The 21019-nt window shown below is 36.5% G+C and overlaps 1 protein-coding gene across 1 annotated transcript; it reads right to left on the reverse strand.

Annotated features, from left to right (window-relative positions):
- Window positions 1-670: 670 nt before the first annotated feature.
- DNAI3 (dynein axonemal intermediate chain 3) lies at window positions 671-17865 on the reverse strand. The gene is made up of 21 exons (XM_042819499.1): window positions 17754-17865; window positions 17237-17275; window positions 13627-13808; window positions 12973-13077; window positions 12013-12165; window positions 10109-10308; window positions 9714-9830; window positions 8884-9074; window positions 8275-8384; window positions 8091-8180; window positions 7367-7504; window positions 6628-6756; window positions 6049-6122; window positions 5282-5429; window positions 4362-4455; window positions 3693-3817; window positions 2839-2920; window positions 2312-2430; window positions 1441-1645; window positions 888-979; window positions 671-805 (listed from the first exon to the last, which is right to left on the reverse strand). The coding sequence occupies exons 1-21, from the start codon at window positions 17863-17865 to the stop codon at window positions 671-673; spliced, it is 2640 nt and encodes an 879-aa protein (XP_042675433.1).
- Between the last annotated feature and the right edge of the window lie 3154 nt (window positions 17866-21019).

Genomic DNA, 21019 nt, shown 5'->3' on the forward strand with positions numbered 1-21019 from the left:
ATTTTTTCTGGACTTGTACTTCTGTGCCTTAAATTGTGTAGGTCCAAAACACATGCAATTTGGGCAGAAGCAATTCTTTTCCTCATGCTGTAGCACTTACTTTTCTTCTACCTTACTTTTGAGAGGTTTTACTAAACTGTGACTGCACACCTGGTATAGCATTGTTACCTTTGTGGGTGGTACGTAAAAATGCATATGTGGCAGACTTAGAATAAGGATAAGATGAGAAAGTTTTGGGACATAAAATTAACAAACCAGGCAGGAGACTAGTCCAATGAAGATCTTAGCATATTCTTTGGCTGGGAGGTAAGAATGGAAAAACAAATGATAATGATGTGGAAATAAGGACAAATGAGGACTGTTTTCATTGTTTTTAGGGCTCTTTGGTTCTGATAGTCCCAGCTTCAAAAGAGAATGAATGAGTGATAATGTTAATAATAGTTGGCAAAATGTAATTTAATTAACTTGGAACCAGATACTCAAATTTGTAAATAGAAATGCCAAGTTTACAAGGGAAAAAAAAAAAAGCTAATATGGTCCAGAAGGTATACAGAAAGAGAAACTGAGTATTTTTATGTTGCTGTGCACTGCAAAACATTATTTTCTTGTATGAAATCAGGTGTCATTTAATGCACGTGGCAAAAAATGTTGAATGCTTCTGCATTAAGTATTAGAACTGTGGAATTCTGCTAGCTGTCCTTTGGATTTCCTTTAGGTATCTCTTATGGGAACTGGGCAGAGCCAGCTTTTCTGTGAGTGACCTTTGGACAATATGGCCCATCAGTCTCAAATTCATCAGTGCCCACTGGAAGGGAAATTTTTTCCCACTTCTATTTCAGAGTTTTTAGGATAAGGTGTCACAGAGAGAAATGAAAACTGTTACCAACCTCACTGCTGGACGGGTGGCTTAATGTTCGACGGATCTCTAAAACGTGCAGTACTCCAGAATCATCAGAAACAGCTAGAAATTGCTGCTTTGCTGAAAGGTATTTAACGAAAATGTGTAAAAATCTGAATTCCAACAGCAATACATTCTTAAACATGAAACGTCTCTATTCTGATACGGGATCTATCTCTTAATATGGGTAACAGTTACAAAGGGTTTTGTTGGGGTCTTTTTGGTTTATTCTTGACTGCAGTAAAAAGCTTTATTGATCTCCTACTTTCTTAACAAGTGAAATTCTCCTGAAGATTTATACTTTTTCAAGTTCTTTTTTAATTTAAAAAGAAATTTTCAGTTACTTTATGCCTTACTAATAAATTTAGTATACTAAGAATATATGCATGAGCTTCCCTATACAGTGTAATGCTAAACTAGTGGAATAAAGTACCTGTCTCTTATATAAGATAATATGCAGCAAGATCAGTGAGCTTTGCAGAAATGGGCCATCTTACAAACATAAAGTAAAGCATGGCTAAGTATCATCACCATCAACTTACGTGAGGCGACCCAGGGGCTGATGCAAGTAATTGCTGATTTAGAGATGTTCTGGCTGTGAGATGGCTTGTGAGTTTCCTTCAGTAAGTCCCAAATATCTATATTTCCATCATCTGTGGCAATGTAGAAAACTCCTGGCCTTGTTAAGGACCAATGTCCTGCAGTGTATCTTTGAGCTGTGCAGTTTGACTGGAGGATCAGTCCGTTCTTAATATAGTAAGATATTTGAAAAACAAAAAAAGATGCAATGATCAAACAAATATCCATTCACTACTTCAAACTTTCAATTTGTGAACATTTGATATTTAAACGATTCTATTATAATGTAATACAGGTGGCAGGCTCAGTACCACCTTCTGCATGTAGAAATGTGGGGGTTAAAAGCAATTCTGATATCTCCCTTCCAGTCTATGAATGTAATCTTTCTGCTGTTAAAATCTATGGCCTTGAGATGTGCAGCTAACCTGGATCCCTACAGAACAGGAACTGTAACAAAAACAAAACAAACTATGTTTTTATGACTTCAGTTGTTGAAAGGATTGCATCCTAAGTATGAATTCTTCAGATCTGCTTAGCACACGCGTTGCCTTTGTTCCTCAGTTTGCAGCAGAAATAATTTGATGAGAAACTGGCTTCTACAAAGATGGTACTAAAGAATGTTGGGCATTCTTTCTGCAAGTTGCAAGTTTACAAAGCCATTTCTACAACAGCTTTTCTGATGTGAAGTAAAAGGAAAAGCTTTTTTATACTTTATTTCTAAGCTGTCAAGCCTTATGATTAACAAACAGTTTTGAAAATAGTCTGTGAGGCTGTTATTCTAGTTATCTCATTTATCTTTATTAATTATTTTACTGATGTTTTAAAGTAACTTACTGTAACACCTTCTTTCCAAATGGCGAAATTCCAGCCTCCAACACTGAGAATTATGTCTTTAAAAAATGGAGATCTCTGTACAGTGTTCACAGCTTCTTTGTGGATGGTGCATTTCTTACCTGAAGGAATGAAAAAACACAGTTTCTTGTAACTGGTCCTTTCAGTGGGTATTTCACAATGAGAAATGCAAAAAGGGAAATATGGGGTAGTATTCAAAGATAACAGCTCCTCTTGCTTGCAAGGTGTTGGAATTACTGCGAATCTGGTTACCATGAAGCATGACTCCCATGCTTTGTGCCAACATGTACACAATGATGAATCTATTGCACTGGAGAGTTGGCTGTTCTGCCATAACAGCTGAACTGTATGCTACCTTGAGCGTGTACTGCTGAATCCAGATGTCTTCAGTGAGATAGACTTATAAGAATAGATTAGTAAGAACCTTAAAAATACAGAATATAGTTGCAAATATTTTAAGATTAGCAGGATATTATGGTTTAAACAGATATTATGGTTTAAACAGACACCGAGAAACTTGAACTTACTAGCTATTTTTTCCTCGTTACTACTGGTCTTCATTTCCCAGTTAGAATAAACAATATCTCCATCCTGTGATGCCAGAAAAATCATGTAAATGTTAACATAAGGATTTGACAGAGTACAGCAAAGTGGCTTATTTTAAAGCTTCATTACAAGCATTATTAAATTTGTTCTGGGTAAATTAAAACAGAAGTTCGCAACCCATGACCAAAAAAGCATGAATTTTGAATCACAATTGTGTTTTTTTTTTTTTTTTTTCCTAAACAGCTTCTCTTATCCTGATGTATATAGGCAGCCTTTCCTGCAGAACTGGGTACCCAAGTATTTGGGGAAAGGGTGGCAGAAACAAGAAAAGCAGCTAGAAGACAAATATTCATTTTCATAAATAGTCAAAAGTGGGAAAAGTGTTTTTGGTGTGTAGGAGATGTAGAGGGCTATGAGTAGGTGGGATTTCTGTGTACAAAAATAAGTTGTGAAGGAAACTAATTTTCACCTGACGTTTGTGGACACACACAAAAAAAAAAAGACTCGCAGTAAGGCAGTGCAGTTTGGTTTCTGATGGCAGGTAGAAAAGTTTAAGGTATTTTGGAAGTGTCTTCTAACTATTCTTGAAGTAAGGATTTGTAGCTTATTAAATATGGGCTTTTATTTTTATTTTAAGCACACTGCTAAATGCATTGAAGTTGGAGAAAAATTCAGCATGTCCAGAATGACCCTTTTAGTTAACGCCCAAAGAAAACATGTAAGTGCAATCATTTGTGGAAAATCTATGATTTAATTGTTTGGTCTTTCAGAGATCTTTTGATTGCCATTTCCATAGTAACCTATTATTTTTACTTACTTCCGTTCCAACAATGAAGTTATTGGAGATATTCTCCAGCACATTCAGAGTTTTATTTGAAGAAATGCTCTTCTGTGCATGCGGGCTTTCTTTGACATGCGATTTGTGCAGAGATTGCTCCTTATCTGGGAAAAAATACAGGTACATCTTTATGTTATACACCAAAAGTTACCAAATCAAACAGTTTCTTTGTCTGAAGGGGAGTTTCAAGCACAGAGATGAAGAAAGCCTGCAGGACTGCAGCTTTATTGGCAGTCTAATAGCTTCCCTGGGCAATCTTGCCCTGTTGCTGGGGCTGTGGCTGATAGGAATGCTGGAATGGGATGGGCCACTTCCCTCAGTCAGCACAGGAGCAGCCCAGTTGTTGTGAAGGTGCTGGCTGGTGTGAGCAACCTCTCTGGCAGGTGGTTGGTCTCAGGCAGTGTCAGCATGGAGAGGGATTGGTAATGTGTGCCCATCACAAAGTAACTGTGGATATAGAACAGCTCTTTTTGTATAGTCATAGTTGGTATTTGTATACTGCACTTTGAGTATCAGCATATTTAAGAAACATTTTTCTCCAGCTGTGTTCAGCTATGGACATTTTGCTGCATAGCTTACGATATGTATATACTGAAATACAAACTTGTTAAAAACATTTTTCCTAATAGAGTGTAATAAAAATATTACCTGTGATTTTGTAATGATAATGCTGTTCCTGTAGACTAATTTTGGTGGGATTGCATTTCACATTGTTTTCGTCTTCGTTGTCGCACAAGCTTATCTGTTCAGGAAAAAAAAAAAATGCATCTGATCATCTGGTAACTTATTTTCTCAGATCTCTGATCTTTTGTACCTACAAGGCTTCACTACTTTCTGCTGTAATGGAAGACGTTTTCATTCTACAGCATGTTTGTAATACTCCACAAAAAGCATTTGCTTCCTCATTTGTAAGTACAGAGATGTAAATTTGCAGTTCCTCATGTTAAGTTTTTCCTGCATGACCTTCTCTATGTTTCTAACAACAGCAACAACGAACAGCTCCAGTGGTTATGCTTTTTCAACATCTGTACCAGCTGCAGCTATTCTGGGCAGAACAGGCCAACAGGTCGTCTTTTTAATTTCCTTTATTTTCAGCCCCTTCCCCATCCCCTGCTGCAATTAAAAAGAAAAAAAATCCCTCCCAAAACACAAGAAACCACCAAACCACAAACATAAAAAACAAAACAAATATGTCCTATGATTATTTCAATCAGAGTGACTGTTGGATTGCCAATAATCCTGTTGATTGTGACTGTTTCACAGTTTGGGACACGGAGATAGGCAGAATGAAAAGGCTGACAGCAACATATGCTATTACTGCATCTGCTTTTGCAATGCTGCAGTTTTTAAGAAGCAATCACTCTGCTGCTTATGAGCTAGCTTCTCAAGATACATTTTGTAGTACTGTCAGAGTAACTTTGAAATGTTTCATAATTAGGAGTAAATCCACAGGAAAGTTGCAGTTCCAGGGGAAATTTTAAAGGGCTGGGAAGCAAAAGCACAAGTTCCTATGGGGCTCAGGCCATATGTACAGTTTGGTTTTTCTGCTCCACGTTTGTGTGCAATACCTTCATGAGAGGTTTCCAGATGAGATCTGGATCATTAGAAGTATCTGAAACTTCAGGGTGCATATTGAAACTGTTTCCTTCTTTTAGTTTCTCAGATGAACGCTTGGTGGGAAGTTTGGTGTCTCGAATATCCCAAAATAATATTAAGCTGCAAAATAACTGTATGTTACTATTCTCTGTTTTACTTGCAAAGTCAGGTGCAATTTTTCTTGCACTTTACAAATGTTTTCTTATTCCTTCATTTCAAACTTCGTGTAGCAATAGAATTCTCAAATACAGACAAATGCTAATTACTCAATCACTTCTTTTGTAAATGGTGGCTTACATTCATTTATTCATCATATTATCAGTTACAACTCTACCGGGGCAGCCAAATAGTCTTTTAACTTCATTCTTTGAAGTCTTCCCTGACTTTGAGTAGGAAAAATAACTCTGTCTCATTAACAAAATCTTGCTCTCATACATAGACTCATACATAGAAGACGTAATTGTGGTGGTGTGGCTCTCCAGGCCAGTGTATTTGTGTGACCAGTTCTACTTCAGATATAGACGAAATGTACAAGTGTGTGTGAGGTTGGTCACGAGCCCTTAACTGCAAAAGGCTTCACTGGTCAAGAACTTGATGTGCCTGATTTCTGTGTACAGAACTTCAGCTCTGTAGGCCAGGCTGACAGGAATCCAGAGGTGTACCAGAATCATGGGATGTGCTTCATGAAGCTTTCCAAAAGAAGTTGGAAGGCGCCTCGTACAGTATGTATTGCATATACCTATCAGGGGAGCAGGTTACAAGCTGCACACAAATTCCAGCTCTGTTTTCAAAAGTTTCACCCATTCGGTTGACCTAAAATAATAACAATTAAAGGGGAGAGGAAAATAAGAGGATGAAAATCATGCTCTAAGTAAATGCCTCAAGATGTAAAATGATCTTCTAGAATTTAAGTCACTTTGGCTTGGGTAAGATTTGAAAATTAGAACTTAGGAACTTGCAGTTATAATAACAGTTAAGGAGTTTTACACGTACTTCAGGTGAATTGGTAACAGCTCTCCCTTGTGATCACCTGAAATTCAACATAACTTAAATACAGAGATATTATTATAATTCCATACTAGATTTTGAGTAAAACTATAGATATTTTTTTTTTCCAGTAATGACAAAATCATATCAGGGTGAGGATACAGAAAAGCTGTAAGGCACAATGAACAGAAGTGGCACCTGGTTAATTAACATTTTAAAACATAGAAATAGGGAGCTCTGTTACAAATAATTCAACTTTTCAACATTTTACCTTGAGTTTATACAATGATCTCTGAAAACAGTAAAAAGAGGGGAAGAAAATAAAACTCACCTCAAAATAATCTGGCAGCCAATGTATATCTGTTATCCTTTTTTCATGGCTATGGTGTATGGAGGAGGCTGTGCAATGTCTCACTAAAATTTGCCCTTTATCACTCTCATCATCCTCTGTAAATAATAGCTAGAAATATTCAAAAAGAAATATCTTCGTGTATTTTCAAAACTTAATAGTAAGCTTGTCCAAGAAAAAAGACTATATACTGATAATGCTTCTCATATACTTCAGAACAGGCTATGAAGTTTCACTAAGGTCTAATGCAGAACCTTCTGAAAACAGAAAGCCTTGAATCAGGTCTTTGGATATGAAGCTCTGAAAGGAATTCCAGTGTTCCTCCAGGGACACACATCCAATTATTAGTTCCTTCTCTGCTTTTATGTCTCTCTCTTCTATAGCTCACTTCCCCTGAAGTCTGCTTTTTGTCTTCCATGCTATCATTTTTATACCCAAGCATTTCCAGAACCATTTTTAGCTTTTAAGAACAAATGCTATGCATATTTGACAGGCAAGAGTTGAGTAAATGTTGCTGCCCATTCATATTGAAGCTGAGGTCTGTGCAGAATACAGTAAAACTATTAAGCTCCACTAATCAAGTAGAAATGTTTTTGTGATAACAGATTTATTTCATGAACTCATGAGGTTTCATATCCTACCTAGTTTCTCACTGCAAAGAGCCAGGGTACCTTCACTCATTTTTCCCTATAACCTGTATTCTAAGTTTCCCTCTCTTTACCTCAGACATATCATCATTCTCCAGTAGACTTAGATCAGAAATGTTATTCATATTAACAACTGTCTTTTTCATTCCAACAGCAACGCTTTTAGCATTTTGCAGTTTTTCTTCATATTGAGAAATATCCCACACTACAACCTATAAGGAGAAAGGAGAATATTATTTCATTCTTTGTATTAATACTCATTTTTTTCCACATACAATTCATGGTTTTGGTGTTTCTGCTTTTTTTTTTTTTTTTTTTTTTTTTTTCTGAGGGAAAAACCAGAAATTCACTCTCTGTACTAGAACTTACAAAGACTTTGAAACCATTACCTCTTTAATATGGTGCCATAAGTTGAACGGCTTTACTTATGTCAACAGCAAAAAGAAAAAAAAAGCCTGCACAGTTTGACACATTCTGATTTTTAGCATATTTTGATGTACTGCAAACAACCATCTTGAAGTTGAAGTACTGGTCAACTTAGGAATAATCAGAACATAGCAGAATTTCTATAATTCATTTCACAAGAACAATACAGGGAACTATAAGCTCTCTGTCAGCTGTAAAATTGAAGAGAAAACTTTCCTACTCATAGAAATGATTAATTCTCTTGTTTGAGTTCTGCATTCTTGAGACTGATATTTTTTGTGACAGTTATTCCAAATGTTGAGTCTTTTCAATCTTTTTATACTGCAAGAAAAGACAGAAATATCTAATCTTACTCTTAAACAAAATTAATACCTGTCCACTGAAGCAGCCACCAGCAATAATGTTTGGATCACTTGGGTTGAACTGAAAGCAGTAAATGTCATCAAGACACTCTAGTATTAACTGAGAAGAAGGAAGAACAAATAGTTAAGCAATGCAGTCACATTTTCTCTTTTTATATGAACGTTTGGAGTACGTAAAAGACTTCATTATATACCTGAGGGTGGATAGGATCAAAAAAGCTCCAGAAAATAATTACTGAGTCATGCTGTGGTTTAGTTCTCTCTTCTTTGGAGGGCCGTTTTATTGCTGACTCTGCTATAATCCCTGATTGAGAGAGAAAGCAAACTTTCTTGGAGACAAATCAAATTCCACCATACAGTTACTTATGGTGAGTGCCTTCTTTATCCCTGAGAAACCAATTAAAAAAAAAAAAAAAAACAAAAACAAACCCATCATGTATTTATATTTTTGTTGTTGCTGATCAGCTTTGAGGAGATTACATCTATTAAGATTGTCAATGTATTGTGGAAGCTAAGGATCAGGATAAACCTCTACTTCTTTCCTTCTGCTCCTTAATGGTGTAATATTGATCCTGAAGTCATATGACAGACCCATCCACCATAAAATCAAATATTTTGTAGGTGAACTAATTTCCTACACAGGCAGCAATGCTGGCTCTAAATATACTGTGCAGTGTAGACAGGCGTATTGATTAAGTTGGCTTTTTTAAATTAGTATTGCTATTTAAATTCTGATGACTTTATGAAATATGCATATTTTACATCTGTCATATAATGCATATCATTCAAGACTCAATCATTACCATAGATGGTTGGATGCCAACAAATGCAGCTAATGCTTTTGTCCTTGAGATAGTGTAGATCTGTAAATGTTTGGTATGCTTTGAGACAGATGTCTGACTTGCCACCAGAACTGCTCATGTCGTCATCTAGGGCTTTCCAATCATCAGAAAAAGCATCCATAATTTCATTTTGCTGCAATGCAATTTCCATTCTGTTTTGTGAAAGAACAGTTAACATTTTCAAGAATCCAGATATTTATGACAACTCAGCAATAATATAAATACACAAAATATTTTTTGTTTTACAAAAAAATTGGATTGTGTTATTGAAAAAAAAAAATGAAATCCTCAGTGATGCATTACAAATTCTTTCCCATTCAAAATATGGGAATGAATTTAAGAAGAATTTAACTCCGGTTCTATGTGTAACAAGTACAGGAAAATCATCTAATACTTGTGCAGAAGTCATGACTAAGTTGGACTTGTCTCAAGACTAAGGGCTGTAGCACAGTGCCTTTGCTCTTCTGTAAAACTTTTTGCTCAAGTGGGCAGTTTGAAGACTGGCTTTGCAGTTTGTTTGAAAAGATTTATTGCTACCAACTGTAACAGGTTGAATTTATACTAAGCCACCATTCCAATTAATATGGTATAGATTTAATGTTCATCTTAATAGAAGCAAATATCAAGGTAATATTTGATAATATAATAATAAGCAAGAGAGACTATATAGGTAAAAAATATTCAGTATTCAGCCAGACTGATGGTCCATTACAGACTAGTTCTGTCTTCACACACCTTCATTCTACAATGTTTCATACAGCCTTTGAGGTGTCTGATGGCAGTAACCTTACCTTAAACATACTGATGTGAGAAATTGTTTCAGCTTCTCAGATGACAGAATCTCTTCTTTCTCTTCATTCGACAGCTGCCTAGGAAAATACTGTGTGGCTGCATTTTTTGGATAGGTCCTAACCAAGTGGAGTAAGTTTGAATATGAGCATGTATACGTTTATTTTAAAGACAAATCTTAAAGACAGAAACCCACGTCTTGTGTAAAATTAAAAGCGAAATATATTCAGTTTTTCCAGAATGTCTTTGAAAAAGTGAAAGAAGAGAAGACAGCGTCAAATTCTGCTCTCAATTTATAAATGAGCAAGTCCAGAGGTGTTAATTTGCATAACTTCAGGTGAAATCAGAAACAGTTAATAGCTTAATAAATAAGCTGATAAGTATTTCTCACACTTACCATTGTGTCTGAGTACTAGATTCTCTTACTTCAGGAACCATTTGGACACCCACATCTTTTTCAAGCACTTTTATACTGAAAGATTTGTCTTGGTAGGAAGTACATTCAACATAACTGTCTTTTTCATGTGAAGCATTCCTGTCAGTAAATGTAATCGGTGCACCAAACTTCCTGTGTCCTCGAGAAAACATGTACTTAATCTGGAAAAAAAAAAACAACACACCAATGTTTCTGAAGTTATCAGAGGAGAGAGTTTTTGTAGGGTCTGTTCTGTGAGCTGGCAGCATTCATGTAACTGTAGAACTAGTTCAACTGATGGTTTCTGTGCTCAGTTGGTTATGTTTATAAGCACTCTTTGAAAGTCAACTACATACGTAATACACAACGTGTTTGTATTTCCAAAAGAAAGAAGTTGTCTTCAGTGAATGTTTTGGATTACTGCTAGCAGGATAAGAGAACTACATTTTCTAATTCAGGCAGTATCAAAACTGAGCCTCTAAAGGGTTGAGAAACTTCTTGCCAGAACTCCCTCCAAAATTCACTCTTTTGAAGTGAGTTGCATGGCAGTTCTAAAACAGAAACCACACAAGTTTAGGTGGATTTACACCCCAGATTAATTTTGCAGGGAGACGCCTCTAACACAAAGTTGGACTTCTAGGACCCAACTTTTCAGCCCATGTTTCAAACTGCAGTTCTATGGCAGAGTATTTCAGCCTCACTTGCAGTGCAGAGGGAGAGGAAAGTGCATGAGGGAAGATCCACAAAAACAAACATTTTGAGTGAGGAGTTTCTTTAGTGACAATTGGAAAAAGAGGAGGGATGCAACTTCTCCACTCTTAGAGAAAGTTAGGCACTTGATTTCAGACAGCAGAGGGGTATTTCTTTGTCTCAGATTCATATTCAAGATACCTTTTCCCAGCAATTCATGGAGAACTGGAAAGGAATGTGGGCTAGTATTTCTATTTTGTTCAACAGGCCACCGTTATAAATCTGGAAATTTTCTACTCAAGAAAAATTGGTCATTTTATATGATGTTGTAGTAGGAAGTAAAATTGAGGATTTCACACTTTCTATTCTGCCTTCCCCCAGGCTGTTAGGCCTGTATTAATTCCTCAGTATCCTTCAGAAGTGTGCAAAATAATGGCAGGACAGGAAGAAGGGCTGGTGAGTCAGGGCAGAGATGGGGAAGCTAAAAGACAGCTGAGGAGGGGAGGAAGACAACGGTCAAATGTCAGGAATAATGCAACACTGAGTGCAGATGGAAAACAGCAGGAGGGAGGGTCTGGCAAGGAGGTAGTGTTGGTTGCACAGAGGTTCATTCCAACTGGGTACATAAGATTCTTCAAATAGAAAAAATAAAAAAATAAAGTAAAAAATTCTACTTCCTACTGAGTTATTTAACTGCAGTATTTTCACATGAGGAAACCAGCACTGCTTCAGATCTCATTTTGTACAAAGCCTTGGTGACAAAGCACATGCTGAGAATACTTCTGAGCAGGTCTTGCCATCAAGGTAGAATACAGAATACTGGAAACTAAACAAGGTTCTTAGAATGTAATTACAATGATTTGTAATCTGGCTACTTAGTAAATTGAGCAAAAAGTGGCAGAGATGCTAACAACCAAAGAGGATCAGGACTTTTGAACATACAGTTTAAGAAGTAAATAAACCCCGTGCAACCTCACATGCTTTATTTGCAGGACTTAAAGGGAACTGAGTTTTCCTGCAGCACTTCATTTTCATTATGCTTGATATTTTTTTCTCACTCTCTTTCTTTCTTTCTTTCTTTCTTTCTTTCTTTTTTAAGGATTCAATCAAATCAGATTTCAATTTTCTGACTTCTGCTTTTTAAGGAACTTAACATAAATTTGTTTTTATGATACTTGTTATAGGTAGATTTGCACCTTTTTAACACGCTCTTTAACAGATTCTTCTTCAACTTCCTTTTCACTGCCAAGAGAAACCCACGGTTTGGAGACAGGAGGCTTATAAGCACAGACTTCTGGAGTTTCCTCTTTCTCTTCTTCACTGTCCATTTCTTCTGCAGTTTCTGGAGGCTGACATCAAACAGTGAGAAATAGTGTTTTTTCAAATTTTGTTACTGAATTTCTAGTTCATATGCTTATGTTTCAGATTTCAGTTTTCATTTTCTGTCTCAACGCAAGGAATCTGGCTATAATGTCCCCGCATTCAGTGGGGTTATGACCCATTCATCCATTTGACAGTAAATGTTAGGTATTTAAGTACTAAAGAGTGTTACAGTGTAGTCAAGAGTTGTCTTGGAAGCCAAACGCTGCTCTAAAGAAAGAATTTATAGAGATTTTCTACAGTAGGTCTTCTTGTGTGGAATTGCAATTTGCCTTTCTATTAATCGTTACTTCTGCTGGGAGAGACTCTCCTGTTGAAGAATGGTATAACCTAACAATGCAATACACAAGGGGAATTGTGCATATATGCAATTGTCTAAAATTAAATATCTATATATGTATGATTTGAAGAATATATAAAAATGCATACTGTGAAAAATAAATACAATATTTATTTGAAGGTATCCAATATATTACAATTTCTTAAATGTATGTCTTAATCAAAAACATGGATGTTGGAAGAGAAAATTAACACTTATAAAAATGCAGCAATACCAGCCCTCTGAAGTAGAACATAATTTAATTGTTTTTCTCACTGCCAAAGGTATTTTTACAGCAATATATCTATTTTTCATTACCAGGTTATCCTTCAGAGGAACGTTCTGGCTTGCAAAGCACATCAGATATTAACTGAACGTGATAGCAATCCTGGAATATTTTTGAGACAAGATTCTGAAATGTTCAAAGACAGAACAACGCTGTGGTGTTTTTCCTTACCTTCAGAAAGTTTTCTTTCGCTTCCTCGGAAGCAACGAGATAAAAGTTCTGTCCATACTGGAAATTTGCATCAAAAACTATCAGAAGTTCTTCCCCTGGGTATTCCTATTTCAATTAAAATAATTAGTGGAAGACTGGAGAGAGAGGAAAAATGAAAAATCTAAAAAAGACATAAGTCTGGGACTGGCAGAATGCAGACTAATGATGTTGTGTAAAATCAGTATCTTGGTTAATCTATTAATTTCTCTGCTAAGATCACATGTTAATTGAACAGCACAGACGGATTTTATTTTGCAACCAAAACGTGTGGAACAGAACTAATATTTTCACATGCAGAATTAAACAGAAAATCTGTTTCAGTGATTTTCAATGATAAGGCAATGAATCAGGGAAAGCGAAATACGTGCAGCTCTGTCTGTTCACAGAATCAAACCTGGTAACATTTATGTTACTTTTAGTATATTCCCAGTTTAAAGATAGTTTTTAAAAAGTGCACATTGAGCCATGAGAAACTTCTACAGCTGACTGCGATCTATGACCTTTGGCTATTAGAGCATTGCTGTATGTACAGAGTCAAACAAGGACAGACCCTACTATTAAATATGCACTCTGAGAATATAAAGTCTTGAAGTGAGAACAAAATAAGCTACGTACCAGGACAATGTTTTTGACAGGGTGGAAATCTGAAATCGCAGCTCTTGTTTTTAGGTCCTGAATGATGTCGTCTTTTTTAATAAGCTTGAAACAATTTTCTTCTGTGACATCCTCATCCACTCGGCAATTAAAAATTTCTTGGGTCCTTGTAGTGAAAACTAAGGGGAAGATTTCTGGGTGGCCTATGAAAGAAAGAAAAATCACATGCTAAAAGAACTTAGAGTGTTCTTTAAACATAAGTAACTCTAGGACTTTACTGTTTCCTAGGCGAATGTCTTTGAATCTTTCAGCTTAGTTTTTGTTACTCTGAGAGTTGTGGAATACAAATTACGTTGCATTTGGCTTATCTTGGAAAAGATTCTACCTAATATATATATGTGTGTGTGTGTGTATATATATATATTTTTTTTTTTAATGAGTATATGTCATTACTAGTATGAGAGATCATTTTTCTCTGGATTGACAGGTGGTTATGAACTTTTGTGGGAAGTCATTAGTGGAGGACACAACTGTATGGCTTTTATTTAAAACAGCCCTTGAATATATAATCTCTTCTGTATAAAGCAGTGCCACATTAAGCCAGTATTTAATCTAAACATGGCTTCAATACCATCTCAAATAAGGATGCTTTTCTGATTTTGTACTTAAATGCTTTTCTCATCAGTTCAGAGTGTCACTGGGTACGTTTGAACTAATAGGTGAGACTGAAGCAAGGTCACTAAGATTCAAACCAGATGCAAGGCTTCATTTTCAAGTTTGCTGGAGAATAAGTAGCAGTTGGCTGCTGTGCAGATGACCTGTTAGGTTTAGTCATATCCATGCTAAACAAGATAGCTATTTCTTATCTGAATTCTGATGCTGTAATCTTCAGTATTCTTAGAAAGACAGTTATGTAACCTGGGGATTGCACTTTGCAAACACTCACAAACTAATGATAATATGCTGTGCTTCTTGCTGGCCATATGTACACAACCCTGCTCCTGCACAAACTGTTTTACATAATAGATAGAATTGATTAAGATCAGTACAGACCTGGCTAACTGAATCTTCCAGTGCTATGAGACTCTCTCCTTTGTGAAGACCCCTATACTTACATCTGAGAAGGCAAGCAGATGTTTATCTTGAATGTTCAATTTCTTGATAAACCAGAAAATTGTAAAGAAATGCAGACATGTATGTGAGATTTTTGTTGCCTACTAAAATGGGCAATCTACTAATATGGGTTGACTTCTGTGATAAGTCCTGGTATTTTCAATCTTCTGAGTTTCGTTCTATTTCCTTTCTTTGAAATACATACTGTGTTACCTCAATTCCCAGTACTTGGGTGTTTTTTTCTTTTTGTTTGTTTATTTTTCCTTCTGTGTGCTTTAAATTGGAGCTGGCATCTATATTGAAGTGATTGTGTTGATCAGCAGCCTCAACATGTTCTGAGAAGCTGTCTCTAATATATGCCAATTAGGACTGATAAAATTATGAATCCTTCATGTCTGTCAGCTGGGAAACTAAATCTCTGCATTAGCCTATCTTATATTGTATAATGTTTGATGAATCTGACATTTATCCTCTAAACTCTTTCAGTGCCACTCTGTGCCTGCTCTTCTATAAGCATCCATGACTATAAGCTAACGGACACATCTGGTACACCCTGCCTAGACCAGGTATGATTTCTGTGGCATTCACTATTTTGTAGTGCTCACCATAGGCATGTACAGTCCACTAGTTCACTTTCATCAGAATCATAGTCAATATTGCAGTTTCCCTCTCAATATCTTAGAGATTTCCAGGATGTCATTGAAGATGCTTCCACAAATTACAGAGTTATAGGCAAGTTGACTGGGAAAGACCTCTGGAGGTTATCACCATGAGTAGCACCAGACCAAGTCAGCTCTCTAACTACTCTCTATAGCTCATGAGGCCAAGACCTAGATTCTTCCTTTGCTTATCAATTTGTCTGTGAGAATGGACAGGGGGAAAAAATTGTTTATTCCAAGGTGATTGGAAAGATTTAATCCTTCTAAAAAACAGCAGAAGTTGGTTATGAGAGATGGCAGAGCAGGGCCAATAGTCCAAGTGGTGTGTTCTTCAGTGCTCAAGTGCCATAGGTCCAAATTAAAAGGAAAGTAATCTTCACAGGTAGGTTATAGATTCTTGGATCTGTATATAAATATATAGTGTAGATTCACGGGCTGCTATTAAAATTCTTACTAGAATGAGCATTTTTAGAGTGCTGCATTCTAATAAGAAAAATAACATATCATCTAAAAAGAGACTTTGTATTGTGTTCCAGTAGTAAATTGTATTCATGTAATTCACGAAAATCTATAGCTTTATCAGCACTTAAAAGGGCAAAAAACTCCAATAGAAGTGAAGGACATTTGTAAGCCTTATACGAAGGAGATGCCACACAGCCAGTGTAAAGCCTGCACAGACAGTGGTATATGGCAGTATTTCTTCCTGCTTCCAGCAGCAGGTTAGATACTGCAAATCTAACCTGGCTTGCCACCAGGTGGAGTTAAAATTCTTTCCTAATGACAAAATCAAGTATTTCAAGGAACATAATGTTCAGCATTTTAACAGTAACACTTTCATCATCTGGTTAATCTCTCGCTGTCCATTTTCATTAATTGCCCATTTTTGTGAAGCCAATCAAAGCACAGATTTCACTTTCATGCATGCTTCTACAGGATTATATAGGCAAGCAGGTGATGTATGATGTCTTTACAGATTACCTGTTTTTTGTATTCCTAGTTTTGCCCATTATGTCTTAGCTTTTAGCAATAAAAGCTCTACTGTTAAAAGCTAATTGAGAAAATAACCCTTTGGGCTTATTCTGTGAACCATAAATCTTACATAGATGGCAATTTAAGTTATATCCAATAAAGAACCACACAAAGCTGGTCATAAGAGCAATCTAACCGGAGATGTGAAAGACATTACAAGATTACTTTGTGTTATAGATGAAATATAAACCAGATAAAAAAAAAAAAAAAAAAAAAGGATAATCTCATGTTTTAACTGATAACTATGGCTGCCTTTAAAACCAAACAAAACTGCATTTTTCTTGCTCAGAACCCAAGGGAAGCACTTAGTACCTTGTGATTTGTAAGTGGCAGATGGTATTTTGTTCTGTTAAGCAAAAAGACATTAGTCAAAGTCAATGGAGATCTATGGTAAAAAACAAAGATGGTCTGCTAAAATCATCTCCTCAGTGGATTTAATAATTATTTGATGAAATAAAAAATTAAGTAATTATAAAAATGTCAAGCTTTTTTTGGTTGTGTAGCTACTATGAAATGCAAACTTTTTTTTTTTTTAATCCAGTAATTCTGTTGTAAAGCTCTTTATTTTTCCTGATCCCAGCTCCTTTCAACCCAAGATAAAAAACAAAGCCATATCTATTTCAGCTTTCCTGATGCACAGCCAGCTGTGAGTGGCACCAGAGTGGTACCATCTGTAATCACCACAGTAACAGATATACACAGTTCTTAATTTTCCTATTTATATCCTTTTTTTTTCCTTTTTGTTTCATGTCATTATTAGTATGGAAGTTTAAAAATGTTTAAAATGTTCCAAAACAATTACTTTACAGCCCAGTCATCATAGCACTTACCTATGCCAACCATAGAAAGATCAACTTCATCTTTTTTCTCTGAAATATAACAAGACGTTATGAGAATTTGTTTCCCTAATGAAATAACTAGGAACAAACACTTCCTTCCTTGTTAAGGCAATGCTTAAAATTTTTATATACATTTAAAACTAAAGTGTGAAGAGGAAATACAAAATAAATTCCACACAGCTCTAACTCAACACAAGAAATGAGGGAAGCCTTTTAAAATAGATCTGTATCTTAGGGAGCCATTAGCATCTTTTTGAGACTTTGGAGATTTAAAGCTTGCTTTTATTTTGAGCAGGTGCTCTCACTGGAGAGAAGCAAGATTCCATCCGTTAAAAACTCCCCTTACAATTACCTGCTCACACCTGCCTGGGACAATTAGCATGCAAATCATGTTATGTGCAGAGGTGAAAAATGGACAAAGCTCACTGATGCAGTATGGTAGCAGAGCTGGCAGGTTTGTGGGTAGACCAGATTATTACATTCTTCATATCTGCAGTACTTTACGCACCAGGCTGTTTCTGTTCTTTTGAGGCTTGCTTGGTTTCTCCACTTCTCTGTTTCTTTGCTGAGGGCTTTGGACCTTTCAAGGTGGTCTTGCCAGATTTGAGATTTTTTGGCATGTTTTTCAGATTCTATAGAGAAAATAGATATCAATACATAGTAAATGAACAGTGGAATATACTGTGCAGGAGTGAAAATTTGGCCCTTTATATATTTTATTATTCCAGTCTAATTTTCATCCACAGCTAACACTCCAGAATTTAAAACATAAATTGTGTGGTATGTAACAGTTGTAAATTCACCCATTCAGGGTCATTAGATACACAGGCTGATTATCAAATGCAGAGAAAGGTTAAGTTAGAGCAAGCATTAACCTTAAAGAAAGCTGGAGAACTTGTGCTGCGGTGTGTAAAGTGTAGGTGAAGATTTCATAGCTGTTCGTACTTGTGCCAGTCTCCTTAAAATGTAAATCATTACATGGGTGCACAAAGCATTTTTGTGCTTTTGCATTTCCATTTAATTTATCAGTGGTAGCTCTGTGGAGGATAGATTTGGAAAGAAATCATGCAGTTACGTGCAACAATTGCACAGCTAGAGACCACACTGTGCAGAAAGCTACTTCTCTTTCATTTACTCCCCTCCTTCCCACTATCCAGCGTAAGGATGAGAACAGCAGCGTAATAAATGAAGTCTCATTTCCATCCCAAAACGAAAAACAAAACCCAGCCTGCCCACTGTACAGACCGGATGGCACGCCAGCAGTAAATACAGTCCCAGCACCACCATGTGGAAGAGGTACGCATAGCATCCAGTGAAACTGAACCACAAGGGTCCCAAACCGTAATGAAAAGTACTGAAATTTGCTTGATGTTACTGTTGGACAGCTAGAGATATTCAGCTGCGATAAGGACAGTGGGACTCCCAGTGTTTGTGCTACAGTTATCCTTAGCAATAGGAAAGAAACATGAAGCCTCTCTCCCTCTCTTGCATTTACTGCTGCTCTTTGGCCTATAAGCCGACTGTCAGAGGAACTGTTTTTTTTAATGTGTACAAAACACCTACAGAATTTGGGTGCTACTACACAAGCACCAACAGATTAACTTCTTGGAATGCTGCAGCTTTTGCCTTGAAAGAGTTGACGGTTTTGGAAGATTTAAAAAAACAAACATAAATCAACACAAGTAAATCATGTGCTGTAAGGACATGACTGTAAGGAGGAAGTTTTTGGTTTTGTTCTTTTTCTGTCCTCATTCACAGTAGTTTTGTGAAGCACAGGACTACAAACACTGCTGATATATTTGTTACATTTAACATTTTTCTGATTATGATCTTTCAAAGGTGCCTCTACACTTAGTAATCCCTGGTTTACAGCTCTGAAACACTTAGGGCTACCTTAACTTACCTTACATCTTACTTCAGGTAGGTTAAAAAAAAGCCAATTTTTTTTTTTCTCTCTCTCTCTCTTTTTTTTTTCATCATTTTACTTTATTTATTTAAGATATTCCCTATCCATCTCTTCATGTGTTTTAAATAGAATTTATGACCAGCATCCAGTCATCCAGCATCCATGCTGCTGCTGAAGAAAGCAGACAGTGGTGCCTGTGGTTAGAAGGAGAGGTCAGTTGTTTCAGAAGTTAGGTGTAGGATGGCACGAACTGCATCCTGTGTGTTACAGTCACGTTGTCTTTCTTAGGCATTTCATAATTATACACTGAGATAAAGCCAATTTGGAAAAGATGAGTTCTGCTGAGTAACCGAAACCCTAAGTCACATGAAGAGAGGAAGCACTGAAAGGGCTGAGATAAATCACGTGGCTATTTTTAGCAGGATAACTTGCAAATAAAAACAACCTTTCTCCTCTGACTGACTTCAAGAATTTTGTACATATGAAAGCGATTAAAATTTGGTCTCCGAGTAATGTGGTTCCTTCTTTAACTGGAAGAATCAACTGTACTGCACAGATGGAGTGCTGATGAAGGCAGAGGGAGCGAGTGCATCTGTAGGCAAATACAAGAAGTGTCCCCATTTTAAGTGTTGGAAATGAATAATACAGCGATCAGTGGGAACTGTGTATGGTTCCACCTGTGGTGCAAAGAACCTTACCGACTGGAAAGGTGGTATATCTAGAACAGTTAGAAAGCACAAAGTACTTATCCCTAACATATTGCATCTGTCCACTTGTCTTCCTGTGGGCACTCGATTGTCAGCTGTCAAGAAACATTTAAGGCCTCCAAAGAAACCGAAGGCAGGACTTCTAAAAACTTATCTGGAAGATAATCGAGCCCACATCCATTTACTGGCTATATATACTAAGGTTTGGATTTACTTTTGTTGTTTAAAGAGGATTATGGTACTAACCTGTAGGTGCTCCCTGCGGGAGGCTGGCACCTGATGAGAACTTCAAAACATGAGCTGCACAGCGATCTATTTTTCTCTTGCCACAACTTCTGAAAAAGGGACAACGTTTACAGTATCGTAATTTGAAAAAAATTGTGAGTGCAAAAAATGAAAGTTAAAAAGAATTGAAAATCCATTGATGTCTAAACCACCTGCTATTTTATGTAACCAGTAACACGTTACGTTCATTTTTTCATTACATATGTTCAGCCTAATTTCTCAGCAAATTTTCCAGTGGGACACAGCGTTATGGTGTTTAATTGCAAAAGCCCATGTGAAGCTGTGAATGTTTGACATTGTGCAGCCTCATTTAGCTGTAGCTGGATGTAACATTCTGAACTTTATAATATCATAAAGAGCAAAATGAAGTTCAGAATGTTCTCCTCCCTGGTAAATGGACACAGACATTGATGGCTGTAGAAAAGAGGCGTGATGTTGCCAGGTGCTGCAGATGGAAGGAGCACCAGCTGCCAGCAGCACAACCGTTGCTGTCTGAACAGAGGGCACGGAGAGATTCAATACTTGCTTAATTGAATGATTTAGATTTCAGTTTGTGTGCATTACTAATTTAAGGCTAATTTACTCCAATTTGCTGTGACAAAAATGGGGTCAACTTAACAGAACGGCTACAAGGAAATTATTAAAAACATACTCTGCTTTTTTTTTTTTTTTCTTTTGGTGGTGTCACTGACATGCTAAAGCCTGCATTTCTGCATGTAAACATTTAGGGACTTACTAAAAATACCATCTCAATAATTAACTACTTGCTACATAATTAAGTTCATGTACAGTGTTCGCTTTATTTAATCTACTTTCTACAGTTCTACACGACTGGCAAACAACACACCTCAGGATGTAGTGCAACAAATGGTTGTA

The sequence above is a fragment of the Centrocercus urophasianus genome, unplaced genomic scaffold (genome assembly GCF_019232065.1).
Source record: "Centrocercus urophasianus isolate 14NV4802_14NV808 unplaced genomic scaffold, USGS_Curo_1.0 seq_18, whole genome shotgun sequence".
Taxonomy (NCBI): domain Eukaryota; kingdom Metazoa; phylum Chordata; class Aves; order Galliformes; family Phasianidae; genus Centrocercus; species Centrocercus urophasianus.

Coding starts and splice junctions, on each gene's coding strand:
- DNAI3 (XM_042819499.1), bottom strand. CDS start 17,865: ATGCCAAAAAATCTCAAATCTGGCAAGACCACCTTGAAAGGTCCAAAG. Junction 13,809..17,236: donor TCTTTCTATGGTTGGCATAG/GTAAGTGCTATG, acceptor TTTCTTTCATAG/GCCACCCAGAAATCTTCCCC. Junction 2,431..2,838: donor TAGTAAGTTCAAGTTTCTCG/GTGTCTGTTTAA, acceptor TCATTCCTTCAG/GTAAGAAATGCACCATCCAC.